This window comes from Diplotaxodon limnothrissa, linkage group LG11, assembly GCF_057381915.1.
Source record: "Diplotaxodon limnothrissa isolate DT_005_m linkage group LG11, D_limnothrissa_male_GT1.1, whole genome shotgun sequence".
NCBI lineage: Eukaryota > Metazoa > Chordata > Actinopteri > Cichliformes > Cichlidae > Diplotaxodon > Diplotaxodon limnothrissa.
Window position 1 is genome coordinate 31803211 of NC_140606.1, and position 14879 is coordinate 31818089.

Here is a 14879-nt window from a genome sequence, read left to right on the forward strand (position 1 = left end):
ACACCGTCACTTTATAGCCCAATAACGGAGTGAGTTTAAATATTTCGATTTCGCTCCGAAATAGTTTGTATGATTTGTCCCTTGCTTGCATATTAAACTGGTCTAACATTTGACCAGCTTTCATTAAAAGAACAAACAAACAAACAAAAGCATATCAGAACATTTGGGTCAGCGAGAAAGAAGAAACGATGACATGTACTACGGAACTCTAACCGCACTTATGTAGAAGAAGGGGTGGTGCTATGGGGCTGTTATAGAGACAGAATCTTTGCTCTAAAGCTCAGTTCAGTAACGATGAGTAACACTGGACACTCAGTAAAATGCCACGATCTAACAACCATCTGGGATAAGGCGCAACAAACATGCATCCCGTGTGCGAAAACCCCTATAAAGCCAGGTAGGTCAAATATTATATTATATTATATTATATTATATTATATTATATTATATTATATTATTATTCATGTAGGTCATGAAATTACCCCCAACTGTGGGTTTGATGATGACGGAGGGCGACACGAGGCACCAACAAAACCGTGCAAGACAAACACTTTTAACAATGGCAGCAGCTTCCACTGCACACTCTGTAGCCTGTGTCCGTTTCAGACTGAGAGACCTTGCAACACAACAGCTGACACCGTTTGCGGCAAGGTGCCTGTTACGCAAAGGTAAGACAACAAGCACATCACTGTGAGAAACAGGTAAACAGCTGAGGGGATGTGATGGTCTCTCTGAACCGCAGGGGATTTTCATCAAAGTGTGTGTGTGTGTGTGTTTCACTATCTCTTTTACGGCTTAATAAGCAGGCACAATAAGAGCGCTTTCCTCTTAAAACTCTCGCTGTTTTATCTACAGACTTTCATTCCTCCCCACCCCTTTTCTGTTTTTCTGCAGAATCCCGACAACAGATTTCCCTGTCACAGTGAGTAGGCTTTTTGCATTTAGTGTAAATTGTAAATTTTACCAGTAATAAATAAATATATAGGGGTTGCCTGTCTGTGGCAGTAGTGGTACTAAAAATATGAAACACAACAGAAAGAAGCAACAGAAGATATTTGTGGAGAGCTGGTTAAGAAGGAGTTTCTTCCTCATCAGCAACAGCCAAAACATCCATTCTGTTTTCATTCCAGACTCTGGCATATCAAGGACCTAACTTGACACCAACCTCACCACCATCACGTTCTCACAATGTGTCAAGGGCAGCCTGTAAGTTACGCGTGCACTTCACTGTACACCTGAGACACCTTTCTTGACAGTTACATTTAAATGTAACCTTGACTTTTTCCTGTGTCTGCAGGGGCAGTACCATTAGCCATTTTAATTTCCATTGTGCTCGTTGCCTTGTCTGCTTATGTGTTTGGTCTTAAACGGAAAAGAGGTATGTATACCGAAACTAGACGATCGAAGATAAACAGATGTGCACACATCAAGGTCTTGGGAACTTAAGAAACGAAATAAAAGCTGACCACTGGGTTTATAAAGAGAAGTTGCCATAAAATGTTACAGAATGTAATTTTACAACCAATATAGTAGGGTTATTTTAAAATAACTTTAAAATACCCTCTAGCTTCAAGCTGGTGAATATGATTCTGACACTCTCTCTCCTCTGCCTTATGTAAACAGCAAAGGCTTTTTGCAGGCAACCCTCATATATAAATGACGGATTCGCCCCCCTGACAGGTTCATCTAATGGCAGTGACGTAGAGGACATACTTTGTGAGTCGAACTTAATGTTATCTCAAAATATACAACGCCTATCCAAACCACGGTCTAGTGAGGGATAAAAGTGGGCGGAAACTGCCATTTTGTGTTCCTGTTGACGAATGAAAGTCTGTTTCATTAACCTACTGACATCATTCATTGATGCTCTTTTTCCCCTTTCAAAATGCAGGTGCAGACATCCTGTCTGCACCTCTACAGACCGTGCTGGACAACTTGGATGTTTTGGAAGAGCTGGTGATTTTGCTGGATCCAGAGAGCCATGTAAGAAAGAGCACAAAACATCTGGCGTCGCACTGCGCCTTCCCCTCCACCTGGATTACTTACACCTACTCTATGAAGGACAGCAAAAGCCCCCTAAAAGCTGTGCTGGAGGGGGTGACCTGCAAGAACCCCGACTGGACTGTAGGGCACCTGGCTAAACTGCTCAAACAAATGGAGCGTAATGACGCCATAGCTGCTCTTGCAAAACTTAAAACAAATAAGACTGAAGTGTAGCGACTGTTTAGCCCGACTCCCAAAAAGGCTGCTACGAGCACGGAGAGAAGCGGAGCGATAAAAGGCATGCCTTATGCGTCCAAGTTGATGACGGGGGAAGTCAAGCATTCCATAAAAAATTAAATAGCTTCTTCCATATTTGCAGCTTCATTTGTTATTACGTTTGAATAATTAATGTATTATTACCTACCTCCTGGAAAACATTTAACCTCGACTGCTGTATCCCATATAAACTGCTTAACACGTGCATGAAGGACAAAGCACAGAATCAGAATTTTAGCCAGGCTTTATCTTTACCCATCCAGCTAACGAGATGCCTTTTCCTCCAGTGAACTCAACCAAAATTCCACAGTTCCTGTTTTCCCCACCATCATATTTACCGCGACAGTATTCTTGTCAAAATAGAACAAATGAGTAATGTTTTTTTTAAATGTTAATCTGTTTCCAATTGTTGTTGCCTTTATAATACTATTGACCTATGCAAATAAAATCATTCACTCAGTCATTTCATCAAACATCTTAACATCTTTATTAAGCAAATAACATTATAAATAAAAAAAGTGCATAGAAAAATTAAACAGGTTTAGAAATATGTATACAAATATTTACAAACTCAGGGTTTATTTGTACATGGTAACAAAGACGTAAATTTAAAGAGCACATATTTTCTCATTTTGATGTCTTTTACACTTACGTTAAAATAACCCTACTATATATATATTTATATGTATATTTATATATATGTGTATATAGAACATACAGCTTTCTTAACAGATTCTGGGCGAGATGGTCATGATAACTTCAGGTTTTGACTAGTGCCTTGCATCCTTCATGGCACGCACGCACGCACACATACATAGAAATGACAAACATTTCCAAATACACACACACACACACACACCTGGATATTAAAACCAAGCTATTTTTTTTTAATCATCATCCTCTCTTTTTGCATCAGTATTCCCAAACATCTGTCTAAACAGCTGAGGTAGAATCCTTGCAAGGAGTTGGGAGTGACTCTGCTCTTGTTATCAGCTAGGTGATTGACACAAGTTAACCTGGGCTCCATCCCAGTGATTGGACATGCAAGGTGGGGGGAGGGGTGGGTGGGTGATAAAAGACAAAACATGACATAATTTTGGAAAACATAATTATGGGCTTGAGTAGGCAAACAGTGCTCACTTTACTCCTGTGGCTGATTCTAAGACCATCAGTAATCTACATAAAAAAAAAATAAAAGTAAAATAAAATAAAGATTCTTTAAAAATACCTGCTTTAGAACAATCTGTCATAAAGGCTTAATCGCACACCACAACTGCCCCAAAGAGAGAAAAAAAATTCAAGTAAGTTAGTGAAACAAAAGACATGATGTGTAAACAAAGCATACATATGGGAAAGGGGAAAGGGGAAGGGGGGGTTCACTAGACCGCCACCAATTTATACAAAGCACAACCTTTAACCATTTAAAATAGAAATCAAAACATGAATAAATATAACTACCAATTTGAACAGTGTGTGAATTCAATTAGCCTCACCAATGACACCACTGAACATCCACCTACAACAATCATTATTTTAAAGGCAGCAATACCTAGAAAAGTCACGCACCTACACTGTCTTCTCGACCATCGCGGTGCAGGAGCTCAATGTACATGCTCAGTAGCAATGCCTTACACCAGTGCCCTCCCTGATCAAGAGAAACTGCAGAAGATTTCACGAAGATGAAGATAATTTGGATGTTTGATGGGTAATTATGTGCAACTGCAGGGCAGCAAAGTCTTATTGCAATAGGTAACGATGAGCATCTGCCATGAGAGTATTAAAATATATATATTTTTAAAAAAAGAAAGAAAGAAAGAAAAAGGAAGGAAATCTTCAATTTTGGCTTGGGTAGTGTTTTGCTACATACACTTTACATGAAAAAAAAAAACAACCAAAGAAAGAAAGAAAAAAAAAATACCAAGAGGACGTTTCTATGACACTGTTTTTCTGCTCTGAAACCAGACACTAATTTTACACTCAAGACAGGAAGAAAGTGGGTGACGAATAGCAGGTTTTGAATGTGAGATTTTAAAGATAACAACAGGAGGACTTATAAGAGTGCATAAATTTAAGATCTCAGCAGGGTAAAGAAAGAGCTAAACAATTCCTGATTCGCAAGACATCTTAGTCCAACTAAAGACAAAGCTTTTAAAAAGCTTAGCACCATGTTTTTGTTTTGATTTTCTGTTATTCACAAAAAAGACAGAAAAAGGAAAAAAAAAGGGAAAGCGTTAACATAAGAAGTACTGAATCGTACAAATAAAGGTCTGGGTGATGTATGGCTTGAGAACTGACTTCACAACTACAGGGATGGAGCTGTAATGTAATGTGACAGATAAGGCTTGATCTGAGGTTATCTGCTCAAATCCAGAAACTCTCCACACTTTGAAATCTCCAGTTGTCACGAGCACCCAAAACTACTTCCTCTGATTTAATTACAGCTGCAATTACATTATTCGGGGAGCCATACCTTTTAGTACACTGTGAGGCAAGAAACTCTGCAAAGTTTGTTTTTTGTGCTGGTTCTCATCCTCTTCCGCTTGACCCCCCCCCCCAAAAACAAAAAAAAACAAAAAATGTCCTCACTTCTCACTAGCCATGTTTCTGGCCAGTCTCATAGTGGCTTAATCCCCCTGCTGGGCAGACTGACCGCAGCCTCCTCAAGCCCCAATCCAGTGTCACCACAATTTAAGGCTTACTAGTAAACAGGATCCTCCCCCTTTTTGTATCCAAGAGATTTCTTAGTTGAGGAAACGACGACATCTCCGGGCCCCACAGTTACAGTTGAGTTTGTTGCTGGCGTCTTCGATGGGGAACTTGTAGTCGTAGGTGAGCTCCTCCCCCCTGTAGATTTTCCTAAGAGCGAAGATGACGATGTGCTTCCGACCTTCCACGTTGATCACTCGAGAGTAGCAGTTAGGTTCACATGAGTGGTTGATAAACCTCGCCGCGTTGCCATGCATAGTCGCATCCACTACGTCGAAGTCATCGATGCGGAACATGTAACAACCGATACCCTGCAGGGAGCAGAAATGAAACCTGTTGGTGTTTTTCATGAAATCTCTCAGCATGAACCGCCAGTTGCTATGAAATACCTGACCAAAACTAGAATGACAATGATGAAGATGCACAAACCTTCCCATCATAGTACTTCTCCCTTTTATCAGTGAGCACGGAGCGAATGACGATGCCCGCGTATTCGATAACCATCTCTCCTGCTTCAATGTTCCTCTTGCAGAAAAGACCACGGCCGTGGATAGCAGACCTACAGGAAGTGTTATCAAGATGAAAACTGATTGTAAAGCAATAGGAAGATATTTAAAAAAATCTATACAATAACACATTTGTATATTATATTGCTGATACAGGCCAAACTTTAATGTGTCCCCTTTTTTAGTTTACAATCTTTTACCTTTGCATGAATGTTGGCACACAAGCACTAACATGGTAAATACAGGAGCTAGGGCTATACCCAAAATATATACCCAAATTCAGCCACTTTGATGTTTTTTCATTTTATTGGGGTTTTTTTTTGTCTTATTTTAATATAAATGGTAAATGGACCAGCTCTTATATAGCTTTTGCTACTCAAGCACTCAAAGCACATTATGTGCCTCATTCACCAATTCACATACATTCTTACAAGCACTTTTCTCTATGCTTTGTCTACTTAAGTACTTTCTATCTAACATTCACACAAATTCAAACTCCAGTGGATGCACCGGAGGCAAGTTCCTGTTGCATGTGATGAACTCAGACATCTCATTGTTTCATCGTGTGTCTCTTTAAAACCAACACAGGATATGACTTGTCTCTCTTTGGAATCTTATCATTTCCACACTTCGTTTGATTCCCAAAAAAATCCCATATTTTTGGAAAATACGGTACACTTAAAATCAATCCTTTGATCTTTCTAAAAATCAACAGTGCCCCTTATAACCCCGTGTGCCTTATGTATGAATTCTGGTTGTGTTTACTGACCTCGAAACGATTTTATGTGCTACACGGCGCTCGAAAATCTATCAAATGTTTTAGTACGACTTTGCTGAGCTACGAATCCGCACCGCTTGATGGATTGTCGGAGCATTATGGCTATCATAGTCAGGAGCCTCGTGGAGTGATACGTACTGTGCTTTAACATAATATTACCGTATTGTGTGTGTATAACCTCTGTGGATATTATACATGGTTATGCTGAGGATATGTTATTGTTATCGCAAATTTTCTAATGTATATCGTGATAAATATTTTGGTCATATCGCCCTGCTCTACCCTACATGCTCTTTGTCACTAGATTTTGACACTTTTCTCAGGATTGCCCCCACCCCCACCACTTCTCCTTTTGTGCTTCCTGGGTAGCAGTGACATTGCAGAGTGACAAAGCTGTATTGTGCAGTGAAAAAAAAGTTTTCTGTTTAACAAGACCTTCTTTCTTAGAAATTGAGTGAGGTCACAGTGCAGCCAATGTCTTGCAGAAGTACTTGCAAAACGTGTTAAATGCGGCCAAAGTATAAACAAAGAGTGGGAATGTTTTTGTAGTTTTTTAAAAAAGCTCTCGTTGAACAGGCTGTTTCCGTAATGTCTGGCCAAGGCACTGTTTCATTTCCCAACAGCTGCTTTTTCTTCAGCCTCACTAGGATTAACATGAAACAGATGTTTGAACAGCTGTTAGCAAAAGCAGAATTGTTGTGCATGTATGCTAGCTATGATTCATTGTGTGGAATAATGGTTTTGTGTGACTCTGTTGTCTGGCTAGCAATAATGACACATTACTGCCAAAGAGCTGTTACTTGCATTCAAATGACTATCTATGTATCACCCTTGTTTTATGAAAGCTAATGCCATTTAAGTCATGTGGTTCTCATCACCACAGGATGGTAAGAGCTTTATATTGTAAGGAAAAGACCCTACAATAATAGAGAGGAAACCCCACTTGGTGACAGGGGGAAAGAAAAACTCCTTTTTAATATACAGAAACCTCTGGTAGAGCTAAAGGCTAAAATGTTTTCTCCAACTTGTTTTTCCATTAACATGATCACAGATACAATTCTATACTACACTGTAAAAAATAGTCATACATATTAAACTTAGACAGGTAAACTGAACAGAAAATGTTTTAAAGAGTCATCCATACTGGAACAAAATAAAACAAACTGGACTTCAATGCTGAATATTCATTGAACATCACTGAAGGATGCTTTTTTCAGTTTTGAATCCTCCTGCTCACGCTGCTCTTGACAGGGAATGCTTTGGTTTTCTCTGTTAATCTTATAAATAGGCAATTCTTTGGAATCAAACCAAAGTGTGAAAATGATAAAAGATTCCAAAGAGAGACAAGTCATATCCTGTGTTGGTTTTAAAGAGATGGAAGATGACACAGTTAGAGCTCTGAGTTCATTACATGCAACAGGAACTTAAATGCCATGATGCTGGCATTAAGATTAAGAAGTGAAACCAATTCTGAGGTTTTTTTTAAATATTTGTGGCTTTTGCAGCCAAGGCTATGAACTTTAAAAGCCTTAAAACTATGATGTTGTCAACTGAGTATTTTAAGCATCGTATAGCAATGCATTTTACTATTTCATGTAGCAATGATGAATTGCAAATGTAACTCGCCTGTACACTCCTACTGCCTCCTTGGAAGTCTTTTTCAGATGTCTGAAGCGCATGGCCATGGGCAACTCCAAACTGGTGGCTCGTCTGATAAAGGGAGCAGAAATTAATTGACCCAAAACTTCAACACCACTGTTTTGCAACATACTAAAAAAAATGACAATAGTCAATATATTTATGAAAAAGTATATTTTAGTTTTGAAAAAAAAAGTGGTGTGCAGTTACAATATGAAGCTGCACAACATATTTCAGAGAAAAGCGGTTTGAAAGTCCTAATATGGCATTACAATCCAGGAAATATAAACTAAAGCCTGACCTCGTGGACTTCAAAAGAACCTCGTCTTCCTCATCGTCGTAAGGCCCAATGTCAGGAAGCTGTCTGTGCTGAGAAGCCAGGAAGTTGAACATATCAAATGTAGACTTCCTGTTGGAGCAAATAAACTGCTGTTAGTTCTAGAAGAGTTATATCTTTCTGACTCACTCTCTCCAGGATGAATCCAACAACCCTTTTCCATTAGTACCTACTCTGGGTGGCTTTACATGAGGTGACAGTACCAGTACTGTCAATTGAAGTGACAGTACCAGTACCTGGTACTGTCACCCACCTAATTGATAGTACTGGTACCCTGAGTTTGGATTCTTCTTCCAAAAATCAAAACCGCCATTTTTGAAACCCGGCGATGAGGGAAATGGCACAGAAACAACACCATGGTGGTCTAATTAAAAGCCACAGGCTGAGCAGCAGGAATTGCATCGCCTTGACATCCATCTTTGTTGTAGCGTTTGTGTTGCATACAAATGACGCCACAGGAGGGCCGGGCGTGTTGCTATAACAACCCCACGCACATTGGTGCTGCTCAACTGTAATGGAAAATGAGTCAAGCCGAGTTGTACTGCCTCAAGTCACAAGCAGGTACTAACGGAAAAAAGGCTAAAGGGCAAACATACCTAAGGTAAAGCTCCGAACGGGCACAGCCACTGGGGTTGACGGGCAGATCATCCTCCTGGCTGAACTGTTTGAAGAAACGGAAACTATGGCGCTGGCAACGGTGAGCTCCTTCAAGCTGCTCCAGCAAGAACACTAATGCGTCATGGACCAGACCCAGCATACGGGGACCGCTGAGCCACTGAAACGTCAGTGGCCTCAACCTTGCAATTGCTCGAGCCTCCTGCACCCCATCTGTGACTGCTTTCCAAGCCACTGAAGGAAGAGTTGACAATTAGATGGGATTAGCACAAAGCAATGAGCATAAAAAACGAGAACATTACGATGCTAATTTTTTAAAATGTAACACTGGCCTTACCTTCAATGGTGTCTGCCTCTACACTAAAGCCGTCATCGCTGGTTATCTCGAATCGTAAGTGTGGCTGGTCTCTATTCGTTGGACATCCCTCATCATCAGATGGAGGTGGTTCGTCATCTGAGGCAGAAGCAGCGCCTAACAAAACACAATCCGTAGAGCTCCTTTTTCACATTGTTCTTAAACAATTCAACACATTTAAAGGACGCAGAAGCGAAAAGGTACCATTCATTAATCAGTGATATATTAAATGTGGCTGGTATTTTTAAACTCTTGAAATTACACAGTTTTAACTCAAGAATACCAGAATATTTCTTCCAGTCAGTCAGTGTGCTGTGTCCCACTGGTTCCCAGGCCTGCTGTTTGCCTTGTTCACTCACAGACATGAAACTCCAAGGCTCTGATCTGGGAAAAGCAAGTGGAAACAATTATTTTGTTTTTAAAAATGACTTCATATACATAAATATTTGTTTCTCAGGCTCTCTGACGCAAAATCATTGTTTTTCTATGAGAGAGAAGAACAATCATCAGACCTATTATCCACAAACTCCATGAAAGCCATAATTTGAGATAGTACAAGGCCTCATTAGTACTAACTGCGTGGGTAAATTGCACATCTACGAAGGCACCCTTTAAAGCTGAATAAAATACTGCATAAGGTATACAGGATTTGTAGGTTTTGTCTTTGGGCTGCTGAAATACGGTATCAAGCAAGATTGTGAAAACATTTCACTTTCAAAACTACAGCAATGTGGTCTCAGTTTCCAAACGCTACTTCAAAGAACAGGTGACGCGGCACAGTGATAAACTCACTGCTGTCCCAGATATTTCAAACATGCTGGTGGCAAAGAATTCAGAATGAGCCTGTGTAAAACAATGAACATTTCATGACTCCTTTGTACTTTTTTTCAGTTAAGCAATGGACTGAAATAATTTAAAAAAGTCACTGAAATGCTTTATTTACATTTTACACAACGTTCCAACTTCTTTGAAGTGGACTGTATTTAAAAATCGAAAAGACATCAATTCGTTGAGTAATGGAAACATATACCACCAATAGCCAATAGCCACCAATTGCTTGACTACGTGAATTTTTCTTTCTTTTGTCAGCCTAAATGATCACTGACACAATAACCAGCAGGGCAGCTAAAAAAATGAATTCAGATAGGTAAAAACTTACCCTGAGCTATCAGAATCACTTAGATGCTCCTCTTTTAACTCGTCCAAGTTCAGTACTCCTTTCACTGTGGGGGTCTTGATTCGGACTCCTGAGGCCCTGCTGGAGATGCTTGGAAAAGCTGGTTTGCGACGCTCCTCATCCTCGATGACGGGCTCTGGTTGCAGGAAGTCAACCTTAGATTTCTTTGTGACGATGCGGTCTGAAAGTGAAGACACTCTTTTCATGCGGACATGGGTGCGAGGGCGGGGTGGGGGAACTGGTTTAGGTTGTGGTGATGGAGAGCGGGGTGACTCTGGAGGATCTGGTTCAATTAACAGGCCGGGTGGCAAAACTAGTGAGGAAGGGCTCATTGTTCGAAGCCCACTCCACTTGGGGGTGTAGTTACTCGCCATTGCTTGATTAATAATTGCTTGGGCACTTTCAGCAGGACTCATGGGAGGATTCTCAGATGGCAGAGCAGGCTGCCCTGAGGCCGTGGAGGACTTAGATTTCTTTGACGCGCTGGAATCCTTCTTCTTCTTTGGTTTTCTTGAATCTGGAGCAGTTTCATCTTTTGGTGTTTTTGAAGTTTTTCTTGATTTCTTCACATTGGACATTACCATTGTGTCATTGTTTTTGTGTGTGAGCAGCTGTGTGACAGCAGATGGATTCTGAACTGCAGGCGTGACTAGTGGAGGAGGTACTGTCGTCACATTGGCCACAGATGGTGGTGCAGTCATATTACCAGCTGCAGCTAGTGTGGCTGACAGTGCGTTGCTCTGCAAAAGGCTAGCAATCTGAGTGACACAGTTGTAGGATGGGGAGTTGGGAGTAGGCAGCTGGAAAGTGTTGCTTTCAGGGTTTTTCACAAAGATCTGCCCAAGGCGGTTCACCAGTAGTACATGTGGTGTAGGGTCTACATTTGGACCTCCCACCTCCTTCACAGTAAGAATGGCATGACCCGGTAATGCCTGGGGTACCACTGGTTGCTGAGGTTCGATAGTTGGCCTGGGTGTAGCGAAATTGATGGAGATTGTATGGCCAGCTGTAGCTTCCTTCTGGACAGAAGAACTGTAACCATTTAGGATCATCGGAGCTGAGGTGGTTTGTACCTGTGTGGGAGCAGCTGAACAGTGTGTTGACAGTCCAGACAGAGGCGATATTGCTGCAGAGGAGGAAACAATGCTGACAGCTGTAGAGCCTAGTGGCTGTGTTTGTGTGGCATACACCGGTAGAGAAACAGTAGCTGATAAGCTTGGATCATTCTGAGGCACGACATTTAGTAGTGTCTGTGTCATATCTCCAACGGGACTAAGAGTTGTCAGTTTAGCAGGTTCCAGGGACGGTAAAGTTGTTGACTCTTGTACAGCGGTCACTGGTTGCAATGTAATACTTGTTAAGGGAGGCTGACTGAAAGTAGGCAAAGAATACATCTGGAGAGGGTCTACTAGTCCTTGAGAGGGGTTTGGTACATCTGTTGACATTAAAGGGGAAGACTGAAGAAGACTCAACAGAGAGCATTGACTGTTATCAGCAGAACCTGCTACTGGGGCCTCTGTTGCAGTAGATGATAAGTCATTCATCAACACACTAGCCCCCTCAGCTGGTGATATAAACCTGCTGCAGTCAGGTGATGAGTTCAGGGCTTTACAAGGTTCGGGGGTCTCAAGTGGTGTGTCTTGCAGCACGGGAAGCATTTCGGTGAACTGTGGGTTAGTGTCACATCTCTCAAGAAGAAGAGGTGTTTCAGAGGACAACCCTGAACTGGAACCTGGCAATAACCCCTCTGAATATGGGATTTCAGGCACATTTGTAGTTAGGTTAGGCAGAATGTTATCAACTGGAGAAGAAAGCATGGGCTCTTGGTTTACTAAAGGGGTTTCAGAGGTTTGACTGGTATCAAAAGATTTAGGTGCATCTTGGGTTGAACCATCAGCGGGATCTTTTGTGGCTTCTGAAATCGTGACTGGAGAAGAATCTGTTCGCTTATCATCAGATGATTCTTTGGAAGGTTGTGTGCTGCTAGCGGTTTCAAAGTCAGGAAGATTTTTATCATTTAGTTTTTTGGCTTGTATCTGAGTTTGACTGTTAACATTTTGAGCATCATCACTGGTTGCTATACTTGCATCACTCTCTGTGCCGTCATCTACCCCATCCAGTTGAGCCATAGGTCGAGAGGAAGGCGAGGATGGAGACTTCGAGTGATCTTTTGATCCCGGGCAGCTGACTATTGTGCGAGAGAAGTCAAAATAGTGCTCCATATCTTCATCTGAGGATGTGTTACCCAGGTCATCCCTGGCTGAGGCTGCAGACCGTGGCAAACTGGCAACAAGGGTCTTCTTCTTCTGTACTTCTTGGGCTGCTCCCCAAAATTCCTCTTGATCATCACCTTCCACCACTATTTGCTCCCCACAATTCATTGCCACCCCCTCATTTAAGAGGGTTTCTTCAATTTCAAGTTCTGTCCGCATCTCTTGGCCCAGACTCAAGTTGGGGTCCTTGTGGAATGAACTGTAGGGAAACTCTTCTTCATCTTTCTGTTGGTCCAAGTCCTCCTGGGGTGATGTACCATTTGCTGGAGAGACATCCTCTGGCTCTGGTGAAGCTAAGAAGTTGTGTGGCACCTCGACTGAGTCCGACTGGCTTAGATCAAACGACAGTCGACTTCTGGGTAAATGTTGTACAGGTGAAGAGAAGGGTAGACTTTGAGAGGGAAAATTTCCAGCACCTTCCTGCCAGGGAGACTGGGGAAAGAATAACGAGTTACAGTGGGCTGTATTCCCAGAGGATCGTACAGAGGAAGAACCTCTACTTCCAACTGGGCGGGATGACGTAGAATTTATCAGGCTGTCTGTTGCACCAAGTGGGAACAAGGGGGAGGTAGGGAGGGAATTTTTTCCAGTGCGGAGAGTGACTGGTCCAGTTACAGGACCCAGAGGAGGGGGGGACCTGTGACTGCGCAGACCTGTTGTCTGTGAGTGTGGGCCGTGGCGACGAACTCCTCGAGTCTCTTCTAGATCACTAATGGTCAGTATGTGGTGGGGCTGGGCTACTCCTAAGAGGAAAACAGAAATAATCAGTTATATTTACATTCTGTGATGGCTTATTTATTATGTTTCTAAATAAGAACAGGTTACAATTTCTATCATACCTGGGGAAGGCAGAGGTCTTGACATTCCTCCAGCTGGTCTCCTGGGTTGGGGAATCTTTGGCCTTGCACCGTGATCTGACTTTGGGTGGATACCTGGAATCGAGGTTTCCTCCATTGTGGGGTGGCACTCTGATATATAAGTGTCTTGAGTTTTTGATACTGAAGAGTGATAGAAATGATTTATGAATACAGCGAATCACTTGTTAAGGCAATCTAGTTTTCAGAAGTAAAGAAAACCCCCAAAACAAACAAACAAATCAACACACCAGGTATTGGACGGGGGCTGTGAGCAATGGTGTGATTATCTCCCTGGTTCGGCATCTCCTCAACTGGCTTCTCTGGGACAATTGGCCGGACCTCTCGGACTGTACATGTGTATTTGCACCGCCGCAATGGGTTAACCGTACTCCAATACCACCGAGAACACCTTATTATGGAAGAGGGAAATTCATTCAATGTTGCAAATATAATTTCTTTATATAATCAAGTGTTATCAAGTATAATTAATGTTAAAAGCAGAATATACAACTCACTGAAAACCAACAGGAAACAATTTTCCTTTGTTCGCTGAAAGTTCTGTCAGCACACCTAGATTTTCAATCTGTAGGGAACCTGTGCCGTAACAATGTGGAGACCAATTCTGAGTTTAACAAAAGCAGATTCTAATGAACACCTTTAAGGGCCCAAACAAGCAACCAACTAAAACAAAACAGCTTACCGATCATCACGTTGATAAGGTCTGGCTCCAACCCAGTCAAGAACTTTCTGCGGAGACTGATCCCCTCAAAATCAACATACACTCTGCGGTTTACTTCAAATTCCTGACCAGTTATCATCTGTAAAACAAAGGTACATAACTAAAATTAGGGTTTAAATAAAAATATTCTTTTTTCTTTTTTTTAAAATGTACTTCAAACTTGTTTAAATCCTGAAAGAGGCGAGGTGGGAGAGGAGAATTTACCCTGCCACTGATGAGATGTCGGTGTTTATAGCAGTAGACCTTTTTATCATCCTGGAAGACACACTGACGGGAGCGGGCGCACATGAAGTGGTAGTTGCTTTGACAAGATGTCAGACAGCAGCCCACAGTGGCACCCGACTGATTGCAACGTTCACATCGCTGAAGACGATTGGGGTTAATGACAGTGAAGAGTGAAGAATAAAGTTTGGGTTAACGTAATTACAATAAAAAGACTGATCTGGTTCAACTCTACAGATTTTAAGCAATTTTCAGTTTATCAGGGTGATAACAACTAACCATCAAACGTCCCCTTGTGACAGCGCTGTGTACATGCAGCAGAGAGCCATTGTCCTCTTCAAAAACTTCTGCAGACCACAGGCAGCAGTTGACATGAGCCCATTCATTCTGGCCCAAATACAGTAACCTGCCTGCTTC

General features: G+C 41.7%; 2 protein-coding genes across 3 annotated transcripts in view; one reads left to right on the plus strand and one right to left on the minus strand.

Moving 5' to 3' along the window:
* The first annotated feature begins 294 nt into the window (after positions 1-294).
* On the plus strand, positions 295-2594 carry igflr1 (IGF-like family receptor 1). Its single transcript, XM_085365827.1, has 7 exons — positions 295-397; positions 470-668; positions 895-922; positions 1131-1206; positions 1298-1378; positions 1624-1716; positions 1892-2594. The coding sequence occupies exons 1-7, from the start codon at positions 295-297 to the stop codon at positions 2215-2217; spliced, it is 906 nt and encodes a 301-aa protein (XP_085221953.1). The 3' UTR covers positions 2218-2594.
* Positions 2595-2905: 311 nt separating this feature from the next.
* kmt2bb (lysine (K)-specific methyltransferase 2Bb) overlaps positions 2906-14879 on the minus strand; it is a 28960-nt gene continuing 16986 nt past the window's right edge. For both annotated transcript variants that reach the window (XM_085366633.1, XM_085366632.1), the window contains exons 23-36: positions 14742-14879; positions 14445-14603; positions 14202-14319; positions 14017-14095; positions 13750-13910; positions 13484-13642; positions 10354-13387; positions 9478-9578; positions 9177-9311; positions 8821-9073; positions 8189-8296; positions 7876-7959; positions 5395-5524; positions 2906-5276 (exon numbers count right to left, since the gene is read on the minus strand). In XM_085366633.1, coding sequence (XP_085222759.1) covers positions 5001-5276; positions 5395-5524; positions 7876-7959; positions 8189-8296; positions 8821-9073; positions 9177-9311; positions 9478-9578; positions 10354-13387; positions 13484-13642; positions 13750-13910; positions 14017-14095; positions 14202-14319; positions 14445-14603; positions 14742-14879 — 4935 coding nt within the window. In that variant the 3' untranslated portion in view covers positions 2906-5000. The remainder of the gene's footprint in view (positions 5277-5394; positions 5525-7875; positions 7960-8188; positions 8297-8820; positions 9074-9176; positions 9312-9477; positions 9579-10353; positions 13388-13483; positions 13643-13749; positions 13911-14016; positions 14096-14201; positions 14320-14444; positions 14604-14741) is intronic.